This window comes from Schistosoma mansoni, chromosome 2, assembly GCF_000237925.1.
Source record: "Schistosoma mansoni strain Puerto Rico chromosome 2, complete genome".
In the NCBI taxonomy this organism is placed as follows: domain Eukaryota; kingdom Metazoa; phylum Platyhelminthes; class Trematoda; order Strigeidida; family Schistosomatidae; genus Schistosoma; species Schistosoma mansoni.
In genome coordinates this window covers 29,317,989-29,342,535 of record NC_031496.1, presented here as the reverse complement: position 1 = coordinate 29,342,535, position 24,547 = coordinate 29,317,989, and the positions used below count along the sequence as shown (strand labels likewise).

At 33.3% G+C, this 24,547-nt stretch overlaps 1 protein-coding gene across 1 annotated transcript in view; it reads left to right on the top strand.

The window, feature by feature from the left end:
* Positions 1-6,309: 6,309 nt before the first annotated feature.
* Positions 6,310-24,547, top strand: part of Smp_178990 (hypothetical protein) — a gene marked incomplete at both ends in the record, with an annotated part of 24,312 nt that continues 6,074 nt past the window's right edge. Inside the window, 3 exons of the mRNA XM_018796321.1 lie at positions 6,310-6,472; positions 6,695-6,828; positions 17,587-17,945. Coding sequence (XP_018650545.1) covers positions 6,310-6,472; positions 6,695-6,828; positions 17,587-17,945 — 656 coding nt within the window. The remainder of the gene's footprint in view (positions 6,473-6,694; positions 6,829-17,586; positions 17,946-24,547) is intronic.

The window sequence follows — 24,547 nt, the reverse complement described above, 5'->3', positions numbered from 1 at the left end:
ACAGTGGTATGAAATTATCAGGGCAAATCTGACTAGTTAAAATAGTAACAGTGATAGCAGAAAATATTAAGCATACACAATATATTTCAAGAAGAATGAAATGAAGATCTAAGGGAAAGCAAAAAGTAAATATGTCTATGGTACTTCGACCTGTTCTGAGCAATGTCACCCAAAGCTTCCAACTATTGGTTATGAAAATTGCTACGACTCTTTCCTAGTAATCTGCGCCTACCAACACAGCTTAATCCAGCCGTCAGTAACTTCATGAACTGATGTAACCTTTTGGTTTGGCCACGCCCAGCTTTATCAAAACCCTCACATACTACAGCCCAGCGACCCACTTTTTTAAAAAATCCCTAATCTTTTATGTCCTTTTGCAAACATACTAATAGTTAGTGACAACTGTCTTAAAATTGTTCTCTTCTTTCTATGCAAGTTCCTATTGTTACTGGTGTGTGTGAGTATAACTATTAATATTTGGCGCCAGACTGATAAAGTAATTTTAAGACTCTCAAAAATCAAGTCCAAAAGAAAACAAACAAGACCAGTCTATCAACTTCCCGATATATATATATATATATATATATATATATATATATTTAACACTAATCTCTCCCCAAATTTCATAGTTATTTCTATCATGTGACTTTCTTTTATACATACTGTTTCCCAAAGTAATTTTTTATTTATTTGGATGCACACATTTTTCATGTACATGTGAAGATACATCTTTTTTCGATATACCGTCTATATATATATATATGTCTCCCATACTTTTAGTGGAATTGGCAGATTGCCAAAAGTACATTGATTTTAATGTTACGGATTTTTATCTGTCAGATTCATTGATTTAAAAAACAAATCAGTCCTTAGCTCAATTTTGGGGGAAGAGAAATAAATGTTCAGTTTGATACGGGGATAAATCGAAAGTAGATAATATATTATTAATGTTGTAACTAAGCAAATGTTAGTATAATTTAGTTTAATAAAAATGATTTGACTATCTTCAAATGGCTTTTGAATCAATATAAAATTGGCAGATCAGATTCTTTTCAATAATCACTTGTTGTGTTAAATAATGTATAATTACTACCATAATGAAAACGTCATTGAATTGTTAACGTGTTGCAGAGTGTTGAAGGCATTTTTTAAAGTGTTTGTTGTGAACTTATTGAGGTTATTATGAAAATGGTTGTGGATAGATAATTAAAATCTTACAAACTTCTGGCAAGTATTATCTTAGCATATATTAAACATCCGCTCAATTGACATCTTTCTCCTTGTATGTTATAGCAGAGCGATATACTGATGTATTAGTATCCGTGATTCCAAGTAAAAATATGAAAGCCCTACAATTACTTATCTAGCAAGTATATTGTGCGATGTACAGGTTGTAAGTGCTGACTTAGTCAAGAACATGTATTCTTGAACGTGTTGTTAATTAAAAATCGTATAGATTCAGTAATTGTGAAATTGGCCTGTAAAATTTAACTGCTATCGCTTCCTGGAAATAGGTTACTCTTCGGTAACTAACTGATTAATCTATATTCCCGTTCAATTCTACTCTGATTGAATTTATTCATAGAAAAATCAGTGACAATTTATCTTCAATTTAGTGTTAATTGATGCAGATTTAGCTCGTGTTAGTCATTGGTGTACAAATGTCTCATTTTATAAGCTCTATTATCTATCTCATTTACTATCCACCCTTTCCAACCTGTAATTTACATGTATCTCTTTCGTCATATAGTTATTAACATTATCCTAAACCTTTACCTTACATTGTTCTTGATTTGCTTTATGATTTGGTTGCTTACTCCATGAATTACCTCTCGAAGCTAGTCAGTTTGCTAAGAAAAATCTACTGGTTTTCTGTCTTTTGTAATTAACTGTCTTACTTTTTTTAGTCATTGAAAAAGTGTTCAGACGTTAAATTAACGAAACACATTACTACTCAAATACAAGTAGTATAAGATAATATATCAAATGGATTTACAATTTTTAGTTTATACGTTTAAAAAACCAATATTTTATGCCGAATCTATAGCTGCTGGAATTATTTTATTTTGTCTTTAAACTGTGACATGTTTTTGTTGTTGCTTTAAAGAACAGGATTGGTCATCTTTGTTAGCACATGAACTCCATGTCTGAAGAATGATGTTTTTGTGAATTTCGGTTGAACCAATGTCACAACTTTGTAACCGATTTTATTATTCAGTTTAAAAGATTACACATTGTTATTAAGTAGTGTCAGCGCAATAACCGCTATATGATATTTAATTGGAAGGAGTTATATTTGACGAATTGAGAATCTTGCTAACAATATTGACTTAATGGCTAAGTTGTTCGAGTTTCAACCCTGAATTCGAAACCCGCCCCACTTACTTCAAGCTGGGCTCTCACATTTAAAATGTGGCTAACATTCAAATATCTAGAGAATGAGTTAATTTAATGTTTTTTTGAGAAAACTATTAATAGGTAAACCTTCTTTAGGTTCATTTTCTTTGTTTCCTACTAAGTGGCAAACGTTTCACTGTACCAATGCAACCACATATACAGGTCTGTACACTTAATAGTAGTGTTACCAGTGTATACATATATTATATACTACGTTAAGCTGAAATTATGGATGTCATAGTATCTTTTACGTGAATTGTTTGATCATGTGAATTTTTCATTACAAATAACAAAAGCAGAAATTTGAAGAAATAAACCACTGAGTCGGGATTTAATTTTTTGCTTTTCTAACTTCAGTCATTTCACGATATACTATGACCCTTATTAGACATCACCGATAAGTAGTGTCTCACTCTCGACATAGCTAAACTTCACTGATTACAACTTGTCATTTGAACTTTGGTGGTCCTTTTCTAAATTAATTACCAATAGAAACTCAAATATTACTTAGTCGAATGGATTGTTTGGAATAGTTGTATTTAGGGATATTTTTCATTGCTTTTTCATCTGAAGTCTCTCCGTGATGAAATCGTTCATCACTTTAAACTAATACCGACAGTAACAGTATACTAAACTAATGAACTGATCACACGGTGGCCCCTGGATTTTTACACGAGATTCAAAACTCAATGATATCCTCTGTATTTTATTGGCAGCTAACTAAGAATTAAGTAGGAATTGTCAGTATCTATCTACTAAAGTGTTTAAAATTAATAAACATGGAAAAATTAAAGAATAGAGATAAACCTGGACAACTCTTGAGATGAAGGTGAGATAGTTACCAGTTTCTCATGAAAAATATTAGAAAATAATTCAGATATATATATATATATATATATATATATATATATATGAAGGTTCTTGACATATCAAACAACTATCTCCACAGCTATTCGTCATCGGAAGACCACAAAGTATTCTTTTACTCTTTCACCACAATGCTCAACTTTATTTAGGTCTTTATATAATAACTCATTTATTTATAACACATGAATCTCAGTATCCTTTACCTTACCAAGGTCATTCCAGAAATCGCTGAAGGTCTTTACCGTAAAATAAAATGTGTTATCTTTCGACAATTTTCTTTTTTGTTATACATCGTATGCATTACACTATGTAGTATTTCATTGGTGGAAAAAACATTAATTAAGTTATTTCGTATGAGTTCATTTAAGATATGCAAACAGCATGTATTGTTGTTTACATAAAATCATGTGTTCTTTTTTTAAAAAGTTTATTCTTCATCAATTTGTAAATAATAGTGTACGTAATATGAAACGAATGGTTAGATCCAACATTTTTAATTTATATTAGAAAATAGTCAAATTTTTGGCACTGAGCCAAAAGTATGTCATATATATATATATATATATATATATATATATATATATATATATATATATATATATATATATATATATATATATATATGATATGCAGTCTTTTCTCTCTTTACGCTAAATACATACACGCCAACATATGTCAGTTTATTTGTTTCATGACCTGATGCTTCAGTTTAACAACATTGTGTCTGTGTTTTGCGTTTAATTGTACACATATTTCAATGGTAGTAAATGAATAGCATGTTAGTTTGGCTCTCTCCACATATGTATACCAAGTTTATATTGGTCAATAAAAAGTGTATGCGATGTTATGAGAAACTGAAAAAATAGAAACCAATTAAGTTTAAATGACAATGTTTACTAGTATTGAACAATTAATTATAAGAAATCCAATCCAAACAGGTAATGAAACCTAAAATGTTGAAAAAGATTAAAGAGTGACTATGTTCGGAACATTATCACGGTTTTTTATCCCTATTACTTAACATCTGTAACGAAGAACTACAACTATGGCATTGATACTAGCCAAGAATTTTGCATTTACCCATACCCTTCAATCCCACTGTCAATAACTTGATGAATTAATATCATATCTCTGTCTGACCGTTTCTAACATTTTTCCAACCTATCCCTACTCCAATCCGTATTGAACGCAAATGTAGGTGTTAGCTGAACATCCGTAATGCTTCTTAGTTGATAAATTCCCATAGCCCCACCAACCTATCGACCGTCTGCAACTGAAACCTCAAGCCTAACTATACCAATACTCACTTGATGGTTAAACTATACTACAGCACCTAGTATAGTTAAACCATCAAGTGATTATTGATACAGCACCTGCTTCAATGACTTGTGATTGAATACTGGTAACATACACATGTCTTCTATCTTCATCTATCAGTTGTGTTACAGCCGTAAAGTAATACAAAGAAAGATTTTGAAGTATACTCACATGTTAATTGAAGAACAGAGATTTCTTCTGCACCACAGATGGCGTATGGTGGTTAAAACAAGTCTTGGTTATTGTATCTATTTCGAAATTACGTCAACTACTAAGGCATGGGACCCGATGAAACTCCAAACATAAATGCTGTAGTCAACCTGTTTAACTCGCCCAATCTCTATCATAAGAGTAATCACTAATAAAGTGTTGTTTGTTTTTAGAAAAAATTATTTTAATTGTATTTTATTATGGTGTCCTACTTAAACATCTGGGCTACCTGTTCCTGCCATCTAGATATTTCAACAAGTTATCTAATTTAGTTAGTTTTAATACGTCACTATGACTATTTTATTCTCACAACCCATTGAAATGTGTTTCTGAAAAGTGTACAACCTTTCGTTGTACAAGTTACAAAAGGCCCAATCAGAGATATCGTGGTTTTTGGCAATATACAGGGAAAAGTATGTACATTATTTAGATGTTGATTAAATGGACTGCTAACTTCTAACAGGCGATCAATCAATGTTTGTCGTCAGGATCGACCAAGAAGTAAGAAAGGGGAACTTGTTGAAATATATTGTGCTGAGAATTCTATATTGTTCGAAAAATATAATATTCAATAGAGCTAATAATAATAATAATTATTATTATTACAATGCTCGTGAATTTGGGCTATATCGAGGCAATACGCACAGTATTCACATATGGCAATTAGAGACTGAACAGTTGCAGTCCTAAACATCAATGGGAAGATTCAAACGAACAATACTAAGTGAATTTAATAATGCTAATAATTAGTAAATAAATAATCAGTTGGCAAATGGATTTCTTTTTCTTATAACCTAAACTAAATTGAAGTCTCATAAAATTACCAAACACCTTGTTCTTTTGACCTTGAATATGAATATTTATTTTCAGTACTCATGTGATAGTCTTGTTTCATAACTAAATATTTCTCTCGTACATACACATGCACACACATATATATTTGACTTTTACACAAATGGTTCTGGAACTTACACTCAAATATACTTATTATTACATCGCATGCTATCATGCATTTTTTGAAGTTATTAGCTAATGAAAAACATTATATTCTAACCATTATTAAAACCCTTAGTATTTTAGTACTTGTTCTATTTCTTATCATGTGATAAAAACTATGCTGGCACATCTATATATAAAGGTAAGTAATGACGTTGAATATTCTAATCGAATTCTTTCTTACCTTCATTATTTGAAACTATGCCAATATTTCTAAATTTATTTTGGATGTTTTATTAATTTTATATTTCAGTCTATTTAATACTATATGATTTTGCGTATGGTGAATTCAAATTCAAACGTCATCAATTAAAATATACATTTGGATTAAAGTTTAAATAATTGGAAAATTTAGACTTTCTTTTCCATTTTGGAATTTGTTCAGATTGATTAAATCAAGAAAAAAAAAGAATTCTTGGAATTCATTTGATTACAAGATGGTGAAAATTTTTTTGTTAATTTAAACTTTCTTTGATCAAAAAAAAGTTATTGAAGAAAATAAAATTTAACTTAATAGTTACCATGACAAGTAGTGAATGTAAAAGTAAAATTAATAGTACAATTGAATGTCCTGTAACATATGTGAACAATAATCAAAAACAAATGAATATTGGTCGACCACCAAGTTCAATAAGTTTAATAACTGATCAATTAAAATTATCCAGTTTAAATGAACGTGATTCATGTATGTCAATGAGAACGATGAAAATGACAGTTGGAGTAATGCCAACAACAATAACAACAACAAGTAAATCAATGAATACAGGACAACATAATATCAATTGTGAATCTTATGGTTTGAAGACAAGAAATGCTTATTCAATGCCTATACATTCTATTATTGGTTTACAATTGAAACGTAATATCACTAGTAATGATAATGATAGTACAAATAATAACAATACAGATTGGAGAAGTGGATCAAAAGATTATCATCATTCACGTACTGTACACTTTCATGATGTGTTTGCACCAAGTTCTAGTGTTTGTTCTTCTCTTCGGTCTACTATGTCAGAGTTTGAAGATGGAAATGAAATAGTTGTAAGTGTATTTCTTTTTCTATGAGGTTTAATAGTTGTTTGATACAACAGTTTATTCATATTTCGGTATGAATCCATAGTATTCATAATAATATATATCAGTTGACATTAAATCTTCATGTCAATCTCCTTTATATAGTTTTATATATCACCTATGAAGTTATTATTGTATTCATTGCTTTCTTTTCATTAACTCCAGTGATCATCTTGAAAGGAATGGTCCTGATTATTTTTAATAATAGATTTGTTAGATTTTCTATAATTCCTTTCTGTTCTAATTTGTGGTCATTCAGTAATAGAAGCTGCACATCATTTTGGATTTTAACCATTTAAGGTTTATATTTTATTGTCGATAAGTTGCCAATTACGCATATATATATATATTCAAACGTCAATTGGTTTCTAGAATAACTCATATGACTTAAAATTCCAATAATAAAGATGTTCTACACATCTTATCATTCTCCATCTCCCAAATCGACTACTGTTCATCAATGCTTTGGATTGCGAGATAATGACTGGCACTTGTGTAGTTATACTTCTGGTGCCGCTTGCAACTCAATACGTTTTTTCTAAGTGCATCTCTGGATCAATAGTTGCTTCAAACATCCCCCATGTTCCCAAGTCATTGAAACACAATCAGGATTCACTTAAACTAGAATGGGAACTCTTAATGGAATTGAATGGTTAAATAACATTCCGGTGTAACATAATACATGGAAATGGCTATTTGTTCCTCCATATTGAAGCGTCACAATAATAAAGCAAAGGTGAACTAAGGTACCTTTTATCGTGGAAATATTGTTCTAAAGCTACACATATAACACGAGAGAGAAATTTAGTCAGTTGTGTGGCGCAGGAGATAGTTTTCAATCCGTTACCTGGTTACGTAATATTAATTTACCTATTGGCCAAAGTTAAGAGTGTAAATTATTGCATGTTAACTCAATAGTCTAAGTTCTTTCGGCTTAGCGCTTGCCACATGCTCTGAAGGACCTACGTTCTATTTCAAGTGAAGTCATGGATACTCGTCGCTGACAAGTTCCATAGTAGAACGAAACGGCTGTCCAATGCTCTCTGGTTTTCATTGGTTGTTTAAAGTGAATATCGTAAACAGTGGTTAGGGATTTTGGGTTGCATGGTTCGAAATCGTCCGTGGTAATGCACATGCATTCACTCTTTGTCTTCTCTTGAATCCTAAGTACTTAGATTACTTTTTAGATTTTTTTATTTTACCATTTTATATTTTATAGAATCATATCTTCTATGACTAATCTTCTCTATTACCACCAATACTGTAATTACATCTACTGTTCTGGGATTTGACCTGACAATTTCATCTTACTGTGCTAATGGAGTTTAACAACTGGAACTGATGTACGTATGATCCAGGCTCTACGTTGCATATGACTAACTGACTGACAGTGATCGAAGGCCACAACTGCATCGTACAGTATCTGGTAGTTATCTGCGCGTGGTGGGACAATTAGATTTTAAAGTTTCTTTCTGAGAATCGACATTTACTGGGGTATGTAACATAACGTCAGCCGATTTAAATTTACTTGGTTTAGATTGGTTCGACCAGCTACAGCTAGCTGACGTCCCGCTAAGTACTGTATGCCATCTGGGAAGACAACCCCATGAACCGGAAGCATATACAACGAATTTAATTGCGCAGTTCTCAACCGTCTTCCAGCTTGTGTTGGATCAGTGCTCTTCTATGAAAACAACCCTTCGATAGAAGCCAGGGGCTAAACCTGTTTTCCGCCCGAAGAGACCAGTGCCATATTGTGACATTATCAAAAGTTGATGAATAAATCAATCGTCTACAACTCCAAGGAGTTATTACACCTGTTTCTGAATCTGCTTGGACAGCACTAACTGTGGTTATCAAGAAGGCAAATGGCACAAAACACAACAAAGGTGCAGATTTCTCTACAGGCCTTGACGCAGTCCCACAGATTTACTCATTATGCTAAACGGCGGGAAGTTCGTAAAGTTGGACCTTACTGATGCTTATTTACAAATAGAACTGTATGAAGAATCGAGAGAACTACTGACCACTAATACCCATCGTGGTTTGTTCCAATATAACGGTTTACTATTTGGAGTTAAGACCGCACCATCTATTTTCCAGCAACTAATGGATACCATCCTACCGGGTATCCCGGAGGTCTCAACTTACCTTGACGATATCTTAATTGTTGCTGCTTCGTCTGAAGAGCTACGAAAACGCATGGTGACTGTGCCACGACGCATTAGTGATTATTGTTACCGGTTACGTCCCGAAGAGTGCTGATTTTTCCTAATATCAGTAAAACATTTTGAATTTATCTTTGACTCTGCAAGCCTCTGACCAGATCCGAAAAATGTTCAAATTATACAACTGATACCTACTCCCACCAACGCCTCTGCCCCGCAACCATTTTTGAGATTAATTAGCTATTACTCAGCTTTTGTATCGCGGATGCATAACATCCGGAGCCCTACTCTGCTAACAGACCATAAGCCTCTCCTCAAAAGTTTCGGTCCAAAGTATGGTATTCCAGCTCATTCTGCAAATCATCTCCAGCATTGGGTCTTGGTTCTATTGGGTTGTGATCTCGTCATCTAGTACTGACGCACCCAACACTTAAGTAAGGCAGAAGCCTTGTCATGGCTTACCAGTGGACACTCTACAGAAGAGGAGTTCATAGTTATTGCCTTGCTTTCAACAAAAGTCCACTCAGAATGTTACCCGACGACTGTCATTCGTGCTTTACAAATGTCAGCATCGGAGATTCAATCCGCTTCTAGGAACGACCCTATCATTAAAAACACTATATCAATACCGATTGACTATATGCTGGTTTTGAGGATGTGTCGTAAACGAATGCTTAATTTTTAAAGAGAGAGAGAGAGTGGTTGTGCCGGAATACCTAAGACCAAAGATGCTAAAGCGATTTCATATTGGTCATCCCGGAATAAAACGAATAAAGTTCATGGCTCAAAGTTTTGCATATTGGCTACTCATAAACCAGCACATCATGGAACTGGTAGATAGATGCACACAGTGTTACAAGCGGCAAAACAGGACGCTAAAGTACCGTCTGTTTCATGGGCACAGCCTGAGTACCATTGGTCCAGGATACATGCCAACTTCAATGGAACTACCTGTTTGGTTGTGGTTGATACATTTTCAAAATGGCCAGAAATCCTCCCCATCGTGCCACTGACTACCAAAACGCTTCAGCTCTTGACAGAGATTTTCTTCCGGAACATTTTGCCAGATATAATTATTACAGATTACGGTTCGCAGTTCACTTCCAGCTAGTTTCAAGAATTCTACCAATGACTAGCCACTAAACATTTCCACTGCTCCCTTACCATCCGTAGTCAGATGGCGAAGCCGAAAGGTTTGTGTTCACGTTTAAGAGGGTTCTACTTAAGTCGAAAGGGGAGAGAACAATAGTCGAATTACTATAGGACTAATTTGTTTATCGAGCGATACTGAATGATACCTTACGAGAGTAGACGTTTCCAGCTTAGATCCTCATGAGACGAAAACTGAAGATGGTCCAAAACCATCGCTGTCACAGACTAAATTCTAGGAGCTACCAAAGTGTGAGGTTGAATGTCCGGTGTTCTCTCGAGACTACAGACCAAACAATAATCCCTGGACTGAAGTATGTTTGGTCAGGAGGCTAGACCAAGTCATGTATGAAGTAAAGATGGAAAGAGACACATGGACATGACACCGGAACCAGCTACAGAAACGGTTAGCCCCAGACTCCCCATCAAAAAGCAGACATCTCCTGCTCGAAGTTCGTTAGATAGCTCCAACCTACCCCCGGTCCCGACTGAAGAAGAAGTCCAGTAGGTGGTCACTTCGATAACGGCTGCAGATAGTCAAGACTCAAGTGAACCCCAAGAACAAACGCTGTTAAAAAAGAGAGGTGTTGAGGACGCCAGATCCCCAGAAACCATTTGGTGTTAATTTGTGGTTGACTGACCGCTGTTTTGTGAAATACATATATAACTACTGTTAGTGGGACATAGATTGGATTAAAGCATGTTCTGTGGATGATTGCGTTGGTGCATGCTGTTTGGCTTATTCTTATCCAATCAGCGCTAGTCGATACTTGGAGAAGACTCTAGAATCTTCTCATGTAAGAACTACGAATATACTAATGTATTTCTTATTGTGCTTCTTACTTCATCTACCTTTGTTATTCGGAATATAATTTCTTCCCTGTTCAACCGCGTTCTGATTTGGGGACTTGTCGAGTGAATTGATGTCCAACAATACCAAGCAATAGGAATAGCTGGGTCGTAGTAAGAGAAATTATAACAACTACAAACAGTCTACAAGTACTGTGAACAGTCGAATTACAAATAAAAAGTTTAACATATTTTATTTACCATGGTTTAATTAAGAACTGTTCTTAGACCTCCACTGGAAACCTGAAAATATTGAACATCTGTTTCATCCTAGTATGAGACCTTTTAGCAATGCTCGTTCATGGCGCTGCATCCGAAAGTCGAACCCAGGACCTTCGGTCTGGCGTACAAACGTGAAAATGTACATCCAGTGTTTTCAGGTTTTCATTAGTGGTTTAACTAAGATCGGTTCTTGACTTAAACACTATAAAAATTCCACTATCTCCATAAATCCTTCTGCACTAACATTTCACATAGTTGATGGAATAGTAATAAAATCTTCGAAAAATGAGACATACCAGCACAAATTTGAAAAATAATCTAGTGACTTGCAATTGAACTTTATCAATATTAAATTTTTAGTTTTAAAATTTTTTTGTAAACTTCGATCGTTTTCAGATGGTGAGAAGCTTTGATTTATGGTGTGATTTCATTTGTATTTTTACAAGTCTTATTGTCCTCTGTTTATCTTTTACTAACGTGTGCAAATCTTTACTAGCCTGTTGTTTAAAGCTGAAACATTTTTCATTTGCGATTCGGAACAAGAACAATAAATTCTGGTTCATTTGTATTGGTTGTTTAAATCTTACCGTTGATGTTTAGGACTGCGATTGAATAGTCTTTTATTGATATATGAACTCTCCAGTTGAATGTACCTGCATTCTAGTGTTGATGCTCATACCTGAACTCAAACCTAGTACATTTCCTTTTAAAAAACCGGTGCGTTATCTACTTAGCTACTGAGTCCAGTGATCAGCTCGATCGTGGAACTGATTGATTTTCAATTTATTTCATGTCTAATTCGCCTCATTGACGTTATGGATTGTTCTGGGTGTTTGAATTGAAATGTGTTATGTTCGAGTCCAGATGTTAAAATCAACACTGGGATGCAGAAAAATCCGACTGACGAGTCCTGAATAGAACGAAACGCACGTCTTAGATTCCACCGCTGGCCATTATTTAAATAAAGTTCAAAGCTGTTAGTTTACAGCAAGCAATGAAACTTCAGTCTAGTAGGATGGATAAGCGGGCTATTTGAGAGGAAATAACCATCGATAACTTTATAGTCAGCCTTCCACCATTTTGTAATTGTTATCAGTATGCAATAGACACTATTTTTGGACATGCAATCATCCTACCCCTTTTCATTCTCCCCTTGTTTATCTATTTAAAACTTAAATTCTTAATTTAAACAAATAATATCTATAGATGAAAATAGATTCTAACAATTATCTTAACTTATAATTACCCCATTATTGATATATAATGTATACTCTCTTATTACATTTTTCTTGTTCCGAATGATACACACAATTGTAATACATCGTTAATTAAATAATGTAATTAAAGAGTTTCTTTTTTTAAAAAAGGAGTATTTCACAGATGAAATAAAAAAGGCAGAGAGTTGAGGAGCGTTTTCGCGTTAGCTGGTATTGTTTTCAAGCAGTTTTAAGTTGAGTAGATAATAATTTCATTCGATTCATAATACACACAATGGGTAGTATGAATATTATGGAGATTATTTTATTTGTCAGTGGTTGTAATACACAATACACTTTTAATGGATTAATAAAGCTAGCAGTCGATTTGAATCATGTACTCTTTACTGTGTACATGTACATGTGTGTGTTGATTATGTTTTAAACGATAATTCTATTTGATAGTATTTCTATGGTTATAATTAATGTTTTTTTAGGATCTCTTTGATTTACAAAATACAGATTCATATACTCTTATTCAATACATGCTGTTTAATGGCTAATTATACTTACTACCTGGTTATGAAAGGGAAATAATAAGTTGTTATAACTGGGAAATGACTCCGTCAGCACTGTTTGAACTGTGTGGTCGACTGCGTTATATTCGTGTTGCCACTGTTGTATCCGGATAGTCAATCTCTATATCTTAGGAGTCGCTGTTATGACGTTTCGGCTCTGTTGAGCCCCATAGTCCTACTTCTTTTCACTTGATCATTAGGAACCACTGTAATTCCTCTATTCTACTGCTTATACTAGGAGACGGAAACCCCTACACTTCTCACGATGCGAAGTGAGAACATGAAAGAACGGTGCAATGAAGATTTATTGACACCCCAGAAACACGTCTCCAAACAAATCCCAAAACCACACCATCGTTAACCAAAATAAAATCATTTGTATACTAATCTTTACATACAAAAATTATCACATAGAGATGGGGAACACATAGAGTTACTGTCAAAACGCACACTGAATATAATTCACCTGAATTGATACAGGAAATATAATTGTCACACTGACCAAAAGTTCACACTTGTCATATTGAACAAAGTCTTTGTTGAATTGATACAAGAAAATATTGACTTTAAAAACGTCATACTGAACGACGTTTTCACCTGTCATCCTGGCCGAAATTCACAATGAATAGCTGCAAAAAATATTGGCTTAGAATGACGTCATCTTTCTATTTTTTTATCTTTGTCATATCATTTGGGTGGAAATTAATTCGAACCTAAAACGTAAAGAGGGAAACTTCCAGTAGTTAAAGCACTAAATCATCATTCTATCAATAAAATTTTATAAATTAAAAATCATAAAAGTCAGGTTTAACCCTTCGTCTTTTTCTTACGCTAATCTAACCGATTAATTAACACTTTCTTATGTGGAAACAATATGAAGAATTGTAAAGATAGATTTAATCAATATTAAATAAAATCCTTTGAAAAAAAATGAAAAAAAAAACTTAAAAATCAAATTGATTTTGAATTGGTTGCTTGGATCTTCTCATTGACCTTTAGTACGGCGATTGGTCAGTCCGTTATTAGCATATGTGCATCCTGTGCCATTCGCCTCGATACTGACTTTAGTATTAGGCATTACAAGCAGAGATGGATGGTGGCTAGCAGTTGAATTCATGATGCGCGTTCTATTTGAGACTCGTCTGTTAGATGTACCTCCATCGCAGAGTTTATGTTCACTCCGTGACTTAAATACTAATTCACTAGGAATATATATAAATATTTGTTCAGGTTAACATGAATTCATTTTATTTCGTTAAACTCTTATCAGTTATACCTACAACTTGTGAGCATAAGTCAACATAAATATTCAATTGAAACTGATTAGAAATAAACGTATATATATCATCATGGTAGAGCAATGTTCTTAACTGAATTTAATAAAATAGAAAAACAAAAGAAAATCTTTCTTTTGTTCGTCTGATTACCATGATCAATTAACTCATACAATGAATGAAACCAATGACTGACTTTAAAAAAAGGCTTAGATTTACTCAATATTGAGATTTATTGGATTATACTACTTAATAAATTAGTCATCAGATAATATATTCAAGGTCGTTGGGATGAGAATTATAAGATCTTAATATTTCACTAGTCAATGACAGTCGAGATCCAGTCCACTTTAAATCAGTATTCCTGTTAGATAGTAATAGATTTGACTTGGAACAAGGTGTCAGTGAATTGCACAGTTAGTTGACTAATTGGAAATTGCTTATGCAACTTTTATTAACTAGATTATATCTAATCCAGACATTTTAAGCACCTAAATTTATTTAAATGATCATGAGTAATGTTTTTCCTTAATGCTCATCCATAACTCTATTAAATCATACATTCGTATTTATTATATAATCTCCTACCATGCTTGTACTGACAGATTTTATTATTCGTCTTTTTTATCTATTAATAGAATCTTGAACCGAATTCGTCTTCTCTTCATGTTTGTAAGTTGAATTTCCATTTTTCTCTCTGTTTTTAAATTGATTTATACGTTTAATAATGATGGAAATTGTTATGTTCTTATGTCCTGTTAAGTATCACGTGATAAAATCGCCAACTAGAACACCGATTTATATGACCTTGGCACTGTGCCAAACCAATGACATGTTAACCAGTATGAGCAACCTAGAGTCAATTCTAAGTCCTTATTGGTTCTTCTCGCCCAGCCCTATCCGTTTGTGTTCAGAATAAAATCTCAACTTCCATTATATGAATCATATATTTTAAACATACTTGGTTCATATTGCAAGCTAGTCAGACCACATCATACCACAAAATAGAGAATAACAGTTATACAAGATCAAGCAAAAAGTGACTAAGTGTGAGAGACTGTAACTAATAGGTTGTGAATAATTTAAGAATAATAAATCGTATAATAGTAGTCGGTGCGTCAAATAGAAGCTAATAATAAAAGGAATGTGGATATACATATAACAGTTAATTAATAGTTACCCATTAGGAATATATATAATAACAGTCCATAAATAATTACTAGCAGTTACCATACATTTATTCTTCGTTAAGATGTAACAACAATGATGACAGTAATGTATATTTCCACGTGTTATGCAAGCTGACAGTCTATCTATGGTAATTCGTGGTGTAAACAAACCTTTTACGTTGAAAATGATCGTGTACTCACTAGTAATTAATTTCGAGAAGTGATACCCGGAATTCTAGTGACACGTGACCAGTAAAGTGCGACCATGACTGGTGTGGGGAAGCTACCTACCAGTTGCATTAAAAGATGGTTTCATAACATCGCGAACCAATCGAAATTATATACATAAACTATTTGGATGCCAACTCAGTGGTCCGAAGGTTAGGCGCTCATATCAAGAACTAAAAACCCTAGTTTCAGTCCACAATAGGGTCTTGAGTGTTCATTGTTGAGGATTCTCACACTAGGACGAAACAATTGTCCAATGTTTCCTTGTTTTCAGTGGTTATCTTACTTAGGTCATCTCCAAAAACTGTTGACAAAGTTTGTATTTCACACTCTTTGAAACATAATAAAATAAACTGTATTGGGATCCTAATTATACGTATGATTAAAATGGCAAATCTGTAGTATTCTAAACTGTCTGTTTATAGAAAACTGCCACTACTTACGAATATTTTACCATTAATTCTACGAACATAATAGGAAACTTATAATCAGAGATGGCAATATCGAGACAATCCTCGCAGAATGCATATATGCCAGTATGAGACTGGTCAACTGCAGTCACACCTTATCAAATTAAGTTGGCTCACTCTCCTTTTCCGCTGCGCGTCCCTTTGTTTCGTTCCGCTTCGCTTCCTTCATTCCTTCTCTCTGATTCCCTGCTCAGACCAACGATTGTATGAAATATACGTATTCAAAATTCATTCTCGTATTTGACTTATTTAATTCCATTATTCACTAACGCGATTTAAGTCGATAAAAAATATACGAGGATTGGCGGCATGTGTATTTCCATGACAATCAACATACGATCTAACTGGAGTCAGATAACGGGTTGGAAATTTCACTATCCATTTTACTTTAGGCAGGTTAGACAAATGGGTAATATCAATTTATATTTAACTGTTAAGTTACATTATTTCTACTATTTTATCCAATTTTTTATGAAAGTATATTTCTCCTTTCTTTTTTATTATTTTTGTTTAGTATCTGCAAGCGCTCCAGCTACAAATTATTCATTAAATTCCATGTCAAATGTATTAAAATTCAATGAAATACAATCTTGTCAGCAACATTATCACCATATAGATCATCCCTATCATCCTCATCTCCATCATCGTCATCATCACCATCATCATCAAATCAATAATAGTAATAACAATACTGTTACACCTTCAACATCTACATTCAACTTTTCATCAGCTTCATTCCCCTGTTCTGTGGATGATAAAGTCGATCATATGAATGTATTAATTAATCAATTTAATGTACCATGTAAAACAGTATGTTCGTCTCCTTTTTCCTCTTCCTCTTCATCAACATCATGTTACTTTTGTTCAGTTTGTTGTTCTTGTTGTCTGTTTGAAGTAAATAATTCTTCATATTCACATATTCAACATTTACATGATCTTTTACCACCGGCAAAACGTGTTTGTCGTTCAACAAGTTCAAGTTCTGATATACATTCACAGACATCATCATATGGTTATTCTTGTCGTCCATTTCCTTTTATAATGTCATCTTGTTCATGTTCTTCATCTTCTCATATACCACCACAGCCGTCATCAGTCTCATCTTATCGTCATTGTCATAAATGTAATAATAATGACAGTAATAATAATAACAATCAACATAGTTCTGCAGCCATGTTGAAAACAATGCAGTCATATATGAGGACTCTTCCACGACCAATTGCAGTACGATTAGATTCAAAAATAGTGTATAACGAAAAGTCAAAAAGTTGCACTAATATGGATAATGTCAAATTATTAAATTCTAATGACAATAATACTAATAATGGTGGTGGTACCTTACGAAATAATAATAATAATAATAATAATGATCATGGTGTTATTCTACGTCCAAAACCATTGGATTTAAACTCTTTTAATAAGATGAATAATGGATCACGTATTAGTTGGCATCATCCATTGTTTAACTTTGGTTCTGGAGCTGCTCAAACTAAGTGTAGCAATAATAATGGTAATAATTTATCTTCACAGACTGAAGTTAGTGAAGTCACTCTGCAACATAATAACTCTCCTACAGACTTCCCACAAGCACATTCAGATAATTTACAAAAATCTGTTCGTCTACGTAATCGGACTACACATAGTAATAGCAGCGGTGGCAGCAGTATTCATAATAATAATAGTAATAATAAAAGTCAATTCGATCGTGTTCATCATCGTCCAAGTCATATAGAAATTAAAGATTCACAATACTCTTCATTGTCAATTCATGCATTGCCTAGGTATGTCATTACGTAATTGATTTGATTTCTCACTTAAATTTTAATTTACTTGTTTTCTGTCTAATAGGATGTTTAATTATTTAAAGGGTTTTACGTTAATGTTTATTTGATATAAAAGTGAATTTCATCACGAGTTGATATAAATAATTGAACAATTATTTTATTAGAGTTTACAATTCTACTTAACATCACATCAACAATCGATCTGTTTACGGGATAAAAACCTAGATTGTTTATGCCTCGAAGCTAGCAAGACAAGCTTTTAACCACTGAGTTAAAATCTATATTTTCTAAATTCAGTCACTTGGCAAAATATAGTGATTATCATGTAATGTAGTTGTTGAGAAACTGTTTCTCTACTAACTTAGTTGGCCCTGCTGGTTACAACATACTTACGCTTGTTACCCTTCATGGAACATAGGCCCACTGACCCTGAGCTCTCTTTTATTATTGTTGTCAAGTCCCATTCATTTTTTTGATGTATACCTCTGATTCCATCTGGTCTGTTTCTTTCGTGTTTAGCTTGAGGAGTTCAAGTTAGGGTCAGTCTGACGATACAGTTTGATGGTTTCCTGAATGTTTGTCCTATCCACCTCCAACGTTTTTTTTCTAATTTCTTGTTCAGTTGACCGTATTTCACCATCTCAAAGTATTTATCCACCAATTAATTTAACTATGTAGGGATTATGGTCAAAACTAGATATCTTCAAGCCTTCGTTCAAGTACTACTTTAACTGATATATTGTACGAAGATCCATACTGTTTCTCAATTTCATTGCTTTCTGTTCACAACTTTTTCAGGTTTATGATTGTTTATGTACCATTCAAGTATTTGTACTCTATAAGTCGAAATGAATAATTTATTGTATGCAAATAAAAACGATAAAGAATCTATTTTGTGTAAACAGTATAATAATAGAATACTTTCGTCAGTATTTCGATAAGATAACAAATATTTACCTATCTAGTTTTGGTCTTCATATTTAAACAAACTATTCAACTACATATAATTATTTGATATTGTTAGTTCTTTTGTAAATCTAAGTATCATTTATTTCTGTGCAACATCTATCCATCGTTTGTGAATAAGGAAACAAATTTTGAATCTTACTATCACAAATTTTTGAGTTATTATATTTTTTTAAAATATGTAATTGATTATGTCAGCCCTGGAGATATCAGTCACAACATCTTCCAACCATAGAATCTACACTTGTGTTTATTTATCACTGAGAAATAAAGACGGGGTCTTGTAATCTTCTTACGTGTGTGAGGTGCTGACTAAATCGGATTTTCATTATTCAGTCTTGACAACATATACACATGTCATTGTGAGGTGGTCTGCATTCTTGAAGAGACTTTAGTGTAACCTAATGGTTTAAAGCTGAACTGTCTAACCAATTTTATCCAATAGTTTCTTGATTGTTATAGTCAGTTATTCATGTTGATGTCAAAGAGTATCAACTTCCGATTATCTCTCAAACCTTGTAGAGATGGTATTCGACTTGTGGTTTACATCACAGATAGATTTTAACTAAATGATCATTGGAAACCAGATAGTACTAATCATCTGTTTTATTCAAGCTTGGTATTTCCCATCATTACATATCCACAAACCTATTGTTGATCGAGCAGAGAAAATGCAAGTTATCAGTTGCATGATCGGTCGTCCGAAAATAATGTACTCGCCACGAGGCCTGAAGACCGTGGATTCGACTCTTGTCTTTAACCTTGAGTTTACACTGCTATGGAATCCCATACTAGGACAAAATAGTTACTCAATGCTTCTTTATTTTCAATGATTGTCTGTCTCAAGTCGATCTGTTACAGAAACATACAAGTTTTATTTTATTTTTTTAAATGTATATCATTCGTTCTCTGTTAGTGATAAATCTTCTGACTGAAAAATTGAATCGGTTTCCTAAGCTCTTCTAATAACTCCAAACCAACTCTATACATGACAACTTGAACACGAGAGAAAAGGCGCGAAATATGGGAAGAAAGCTTTACTCCAAGGTTCGTTTATGTACAGAAAATTGAATTTATAGCATTTCAGATGGCCCTGGGCATCTGGAAAGTTCTGAAACCCTTCTAAATATGGTAGCAGGATAGATAATCACCCAATCAGAAATGTGGCACATGACTCCACTTTCTAGATGTTTCTGAAAAACTTCTGTTGAACGCTGATTGGATAAGATGTTCCCCGGCGTTTTCAGGGCTACTTTGGGTTTTTTTCGATAAATTTTCTGGGTATCCCCAACATTTAGGTTTTATTCACTTTTTTTACTTACCCTTCAGTAGTGCTTTGTCCATGAATAATCAAATTATCTATTTTAATTTTATAATTTTATGATTGCAATTGTGATGCATGCAAAAAACTGTGAACTCGAACAGTGTATAGTGTGATGTACTAAACACAGCGTTTAATAATCGTCCTTTCACTCAACACGCACGTATCCCAAATGTGCGAAATCTGATCCACCAGTTACTTATCTATAGTCATCATACAAAAGATGTAATTTAAAACTGAGCATATAAACCCCATACGTGCTACATGAGTTACAAATTTACCATTGTATTAATACCTTTTTTGTGTGTAGTGATCCTTTGTAATTCTGAATTAAAGTGTACTAATTGTATACTATTCAGTTGTTAATCAGTGTTTATGCAATATTGATAAAAACAGTGCTTTAATATGTAAACTTACAAAACTGTTTGTAAATTAAGGTAACTTCTTGATCATTGATTTGTCGTTTTATTATGATTAAACTACAATTGTTTGTATTATTTTCAATCTTATTTTTAAGAACTTAAGTCTTACCAACTTCCACTTTCTGTTACTTTGGTGTGATGTATATTTGTCTATCAAAGAACAAGTATACTGTTCGCCATTTCGCTTTGTATTACTTCATAGTTATGAATCATGAACTATAAAGTATTATTTGAGACTACCAAGTGAATAGTGTTGAGGTAAAAGGTAGTGTTGTCAACAGAAATAAGTCTGTTAATGGGGCTGTAAGTCTACATTGATTAAAGTGACTGTACTATGAGTTATACATTCCCACCCACTGTCTGCCTCAACTCATCATAATTACCTGTACAGAATGAAGCAGAAACGCTACAGATAGAAATGAACAGTGTTTACAGCTACAAATGCTTTAGTAGATACTGTACAATAACCATAATCTATAGTTCTGAGATCATAAGTTGCATGAATTGATAGTCAATAAGTGTCATTCCTTCTCAACTAATTCTTAGTTTATCTCCCCATTATAATTTATATCCTTTCCACTTTTCTCTGCTTCATGTCTTGTTAATTCTTTTCCAACTGGGTTGTGGATGCACATTTATGAAGCATCCCATACTTAAATAGAACTGTTATTCACTATCTATCTCTGTGCCAGTGTCAGATGTAGCGACATGGACTAATACATACGTTTGTCAAGTTATTGTGTTATGTCTAATTGACCGAATATACTTGATTCCTGGTCTTGATTCGTATTTGTAAAATAGATGTCACATAAATTATAATATTTTGAACAGTTTGACCGTTACTATTACCATTATTATTATCATCGCATAAGTAATCATATTTTGAAGAATACACACTTAGTTCACACATACTGTAATGGAATGATATAAAATCAATCATAGATATGAATTAAATACATTTTTCTTGAAATATTAAACACTAACATCTGTATAGTATGCCAGATTGAACTATTCCAAACAATGGAATTTGTTGTTACTATTTAAATATTATTTCGCTATTTATTTAATAGTAATAATAATATTATTACTAAGTGACACTTGTAATTATTTAGGGTCCGGTATGGTTCTGTTGTGTCAACTATTTAAGGTAGTATTATAAAATGAAGAGTGTACGTATGTGTATGTTTATCTGCATACACGTATGTGTACGCCTATCTATGGTAATATTTTGTTGTCAACTAAATATTTCATTCATTTGTCTACTGATAATTGGCATGCAAGTGATCTTTTTATATGAGATTTTTCTTATTCTGTTGTTGTTGAGTTCATCTTCCTTCTTTGATGTGAAATAAAAAAGGAAAAAACACAACTGGTATATATATATATATATATATAGGGAGAGAGAGTGTGTGTGTGTGTGTTTTAAGTTGCAGAAGTTCTACATGAACCGAGCTTGAACTTAAAGTGACAATGATATAATGATGCTGATAAATAGATACTACAGAGAGCTCTTTTTCAACTTCTTTAAATGTAGAGACCACTTCACAGTACTCATTTATGCAGAGAATAATTATTCAGGATCGATGCTCGGAATTGCATGAAATGGTTCGGATAGAATGCTTCTATTTTTTTAATGGCTTGATTCATTAATTTAATTATCATATCAGTTTATGGAATGATGGTGTATATTTGTAGTTCAGGCGAATGTTTTGCAGTTAAATTATTCATCTCAGAGAATACAATACACAAACATATCAGTTCATCTATTAGTGAAGGTTGTTTTAAATGAAAGAGTGAAAAAAAACAAGAAAATTAAATTTATAATATAATGAACGAGAACACAGGTGGGGACAACCGGTTGTATTTTAATACAAAATTACAGTTCTCTGGTAAAATGTGAAAACCATACGTTCGATAATTTATTTGCAAATCCCGCATCAATTGTCTTAAATTTCATCGTTCCTTCATCGCCATAACAATTACTCTCTGTTCCCGTTCTCTTCATTTCGATTTTCCCAACCTTCTTCTACCAGACATTCCACTTTTGATTAATATTATGCACTACTTATGTCGGCATATGTAGCATACATCACATCAGAATATCATTTAGAACTATGTTCTCTGTTGAACACTTCCAATTAAAGTATCTCATAGTCAATGGTCTCATCAATATCTTGTACTATATAATATTACTGTTCTGAGAACTCCTACCTAGACAGCTATGACTCATCAGTTCAATTATCTAATCACAAGGTCATGAATTTGACCCTCATATTAAATCTGTGTAGAGTATATTTAACGCCGTTCACCTTTTTTTTCATCCAGTCCATTATATCTTTTCCTGTGGTATAGCACTCTCGGCCAGTAAGAAATCGAAATGTATGTTTCATGTAATTCGATAGACCAACAGAATACATTTGAATTGATATAACTTAATTTATTTATTAACGGTGCGTAGATCTCACACTCCAATGTATCGTATTGTAGATACATATATAATTTACTTACATGGTTGGTTACTTACGCCTGCAACCTCCCGTGGAACATAGGCTGCTGACCAGGAATCTTCAAACATCTCTGTCCTGAGCTCTCCTTTCCAGCTGTGATCAAGTGTTATTTATTCTTTTGATGTATACCTCCAATTCCCATCTCAATGTCTACTTTGGTCTGTTTCTTTCGTGTTTAGCTTGAGGAGTTCAAGTTAGGGTCAGTGTCCTGATACAGTTTGATGGTTTGTTGAATGTTTGTCCTATCCACCTTCAACTTCTTTTACGCATTCTTTCTTCATCAGCAGTCTAGTTTTATACCAGAGTAGGTTATTGCTGATGTTTATTCAACGGTTCTGAAATATCTTGTGTAGATATCTGTTCATAGACGCCTGTAATTTTTTAATGATGGTTGTAGTAGTCCTTGGAGTTTCAGCTCTGTACAGTACAACTTCCTAACGTTTGTATTAAAAATTCTGACTTGGGTATACTGTTGTAGTGAATGTGAACAGAGGTGAGGACAACCGATTATATATTTAGCAAAGATTACAAAGTTGCCTGATAAAACAGAAAAACCATACTCTGATACTTCATTTGCAAAATGTTCGTTAATTGTCTCAGACTTCATTGTTCCTGGATTTCCAAACCAATTGCTTTCTGTTTCTGTTCTTCCCTTCTCAATCTTCTGCTGCCAGATATTCTATTCCTGACTCACGATATATACCACTTATGTCGATATAAGTAGCCCACACCACACTGTAAATACTGTTAAACTTTTTATCAACTAGAAATTAATTTTATTTTCAATAGTAGCCTTCAATATCGTACAGTTGAAACACTGAAAATGAAATACATTGAATCCATAAACTATCCGTTTTACCACACGCATCAAATATTTGGTGCAACACAATGCTAATTATTTCACTAGTTCACAATGAAGTATGACTATGGTTAGGACGGGTAACATGAAAAAGTCTCATGTACCCTTAATATGAATATAAGTGATAGCGCAATCGAGTGTAAAGTTTTCAACCAAAAGAAACCCATTTTCACCAGCTGTGTGCCGTGCCATCATACTTCGTTATGTAGCTTACTTTACTGAATGAATTATCAAATACAGCTTAGTAATTGTTAGTATGACGTTGTGGTTGTTAAATTTTATTTAAATTACAAACCGCTCTAAGTTAAATAACCACTGAAAATCTGAAAGCTCTGGACGGCTGTTTCGTCTTAGCACAAGACTCCTAAGGAATGAGCATCCCAGAATCAAATCGAGGACCTTCGATCTCGCGAGCGAACACCTTAACTAAAGTCCAGTGTGCTGGGATCCAATGATATATATATATATATATATATATATATGGAATTATTTGCACTGCAGTCAGTACTTACTAAATAATGATA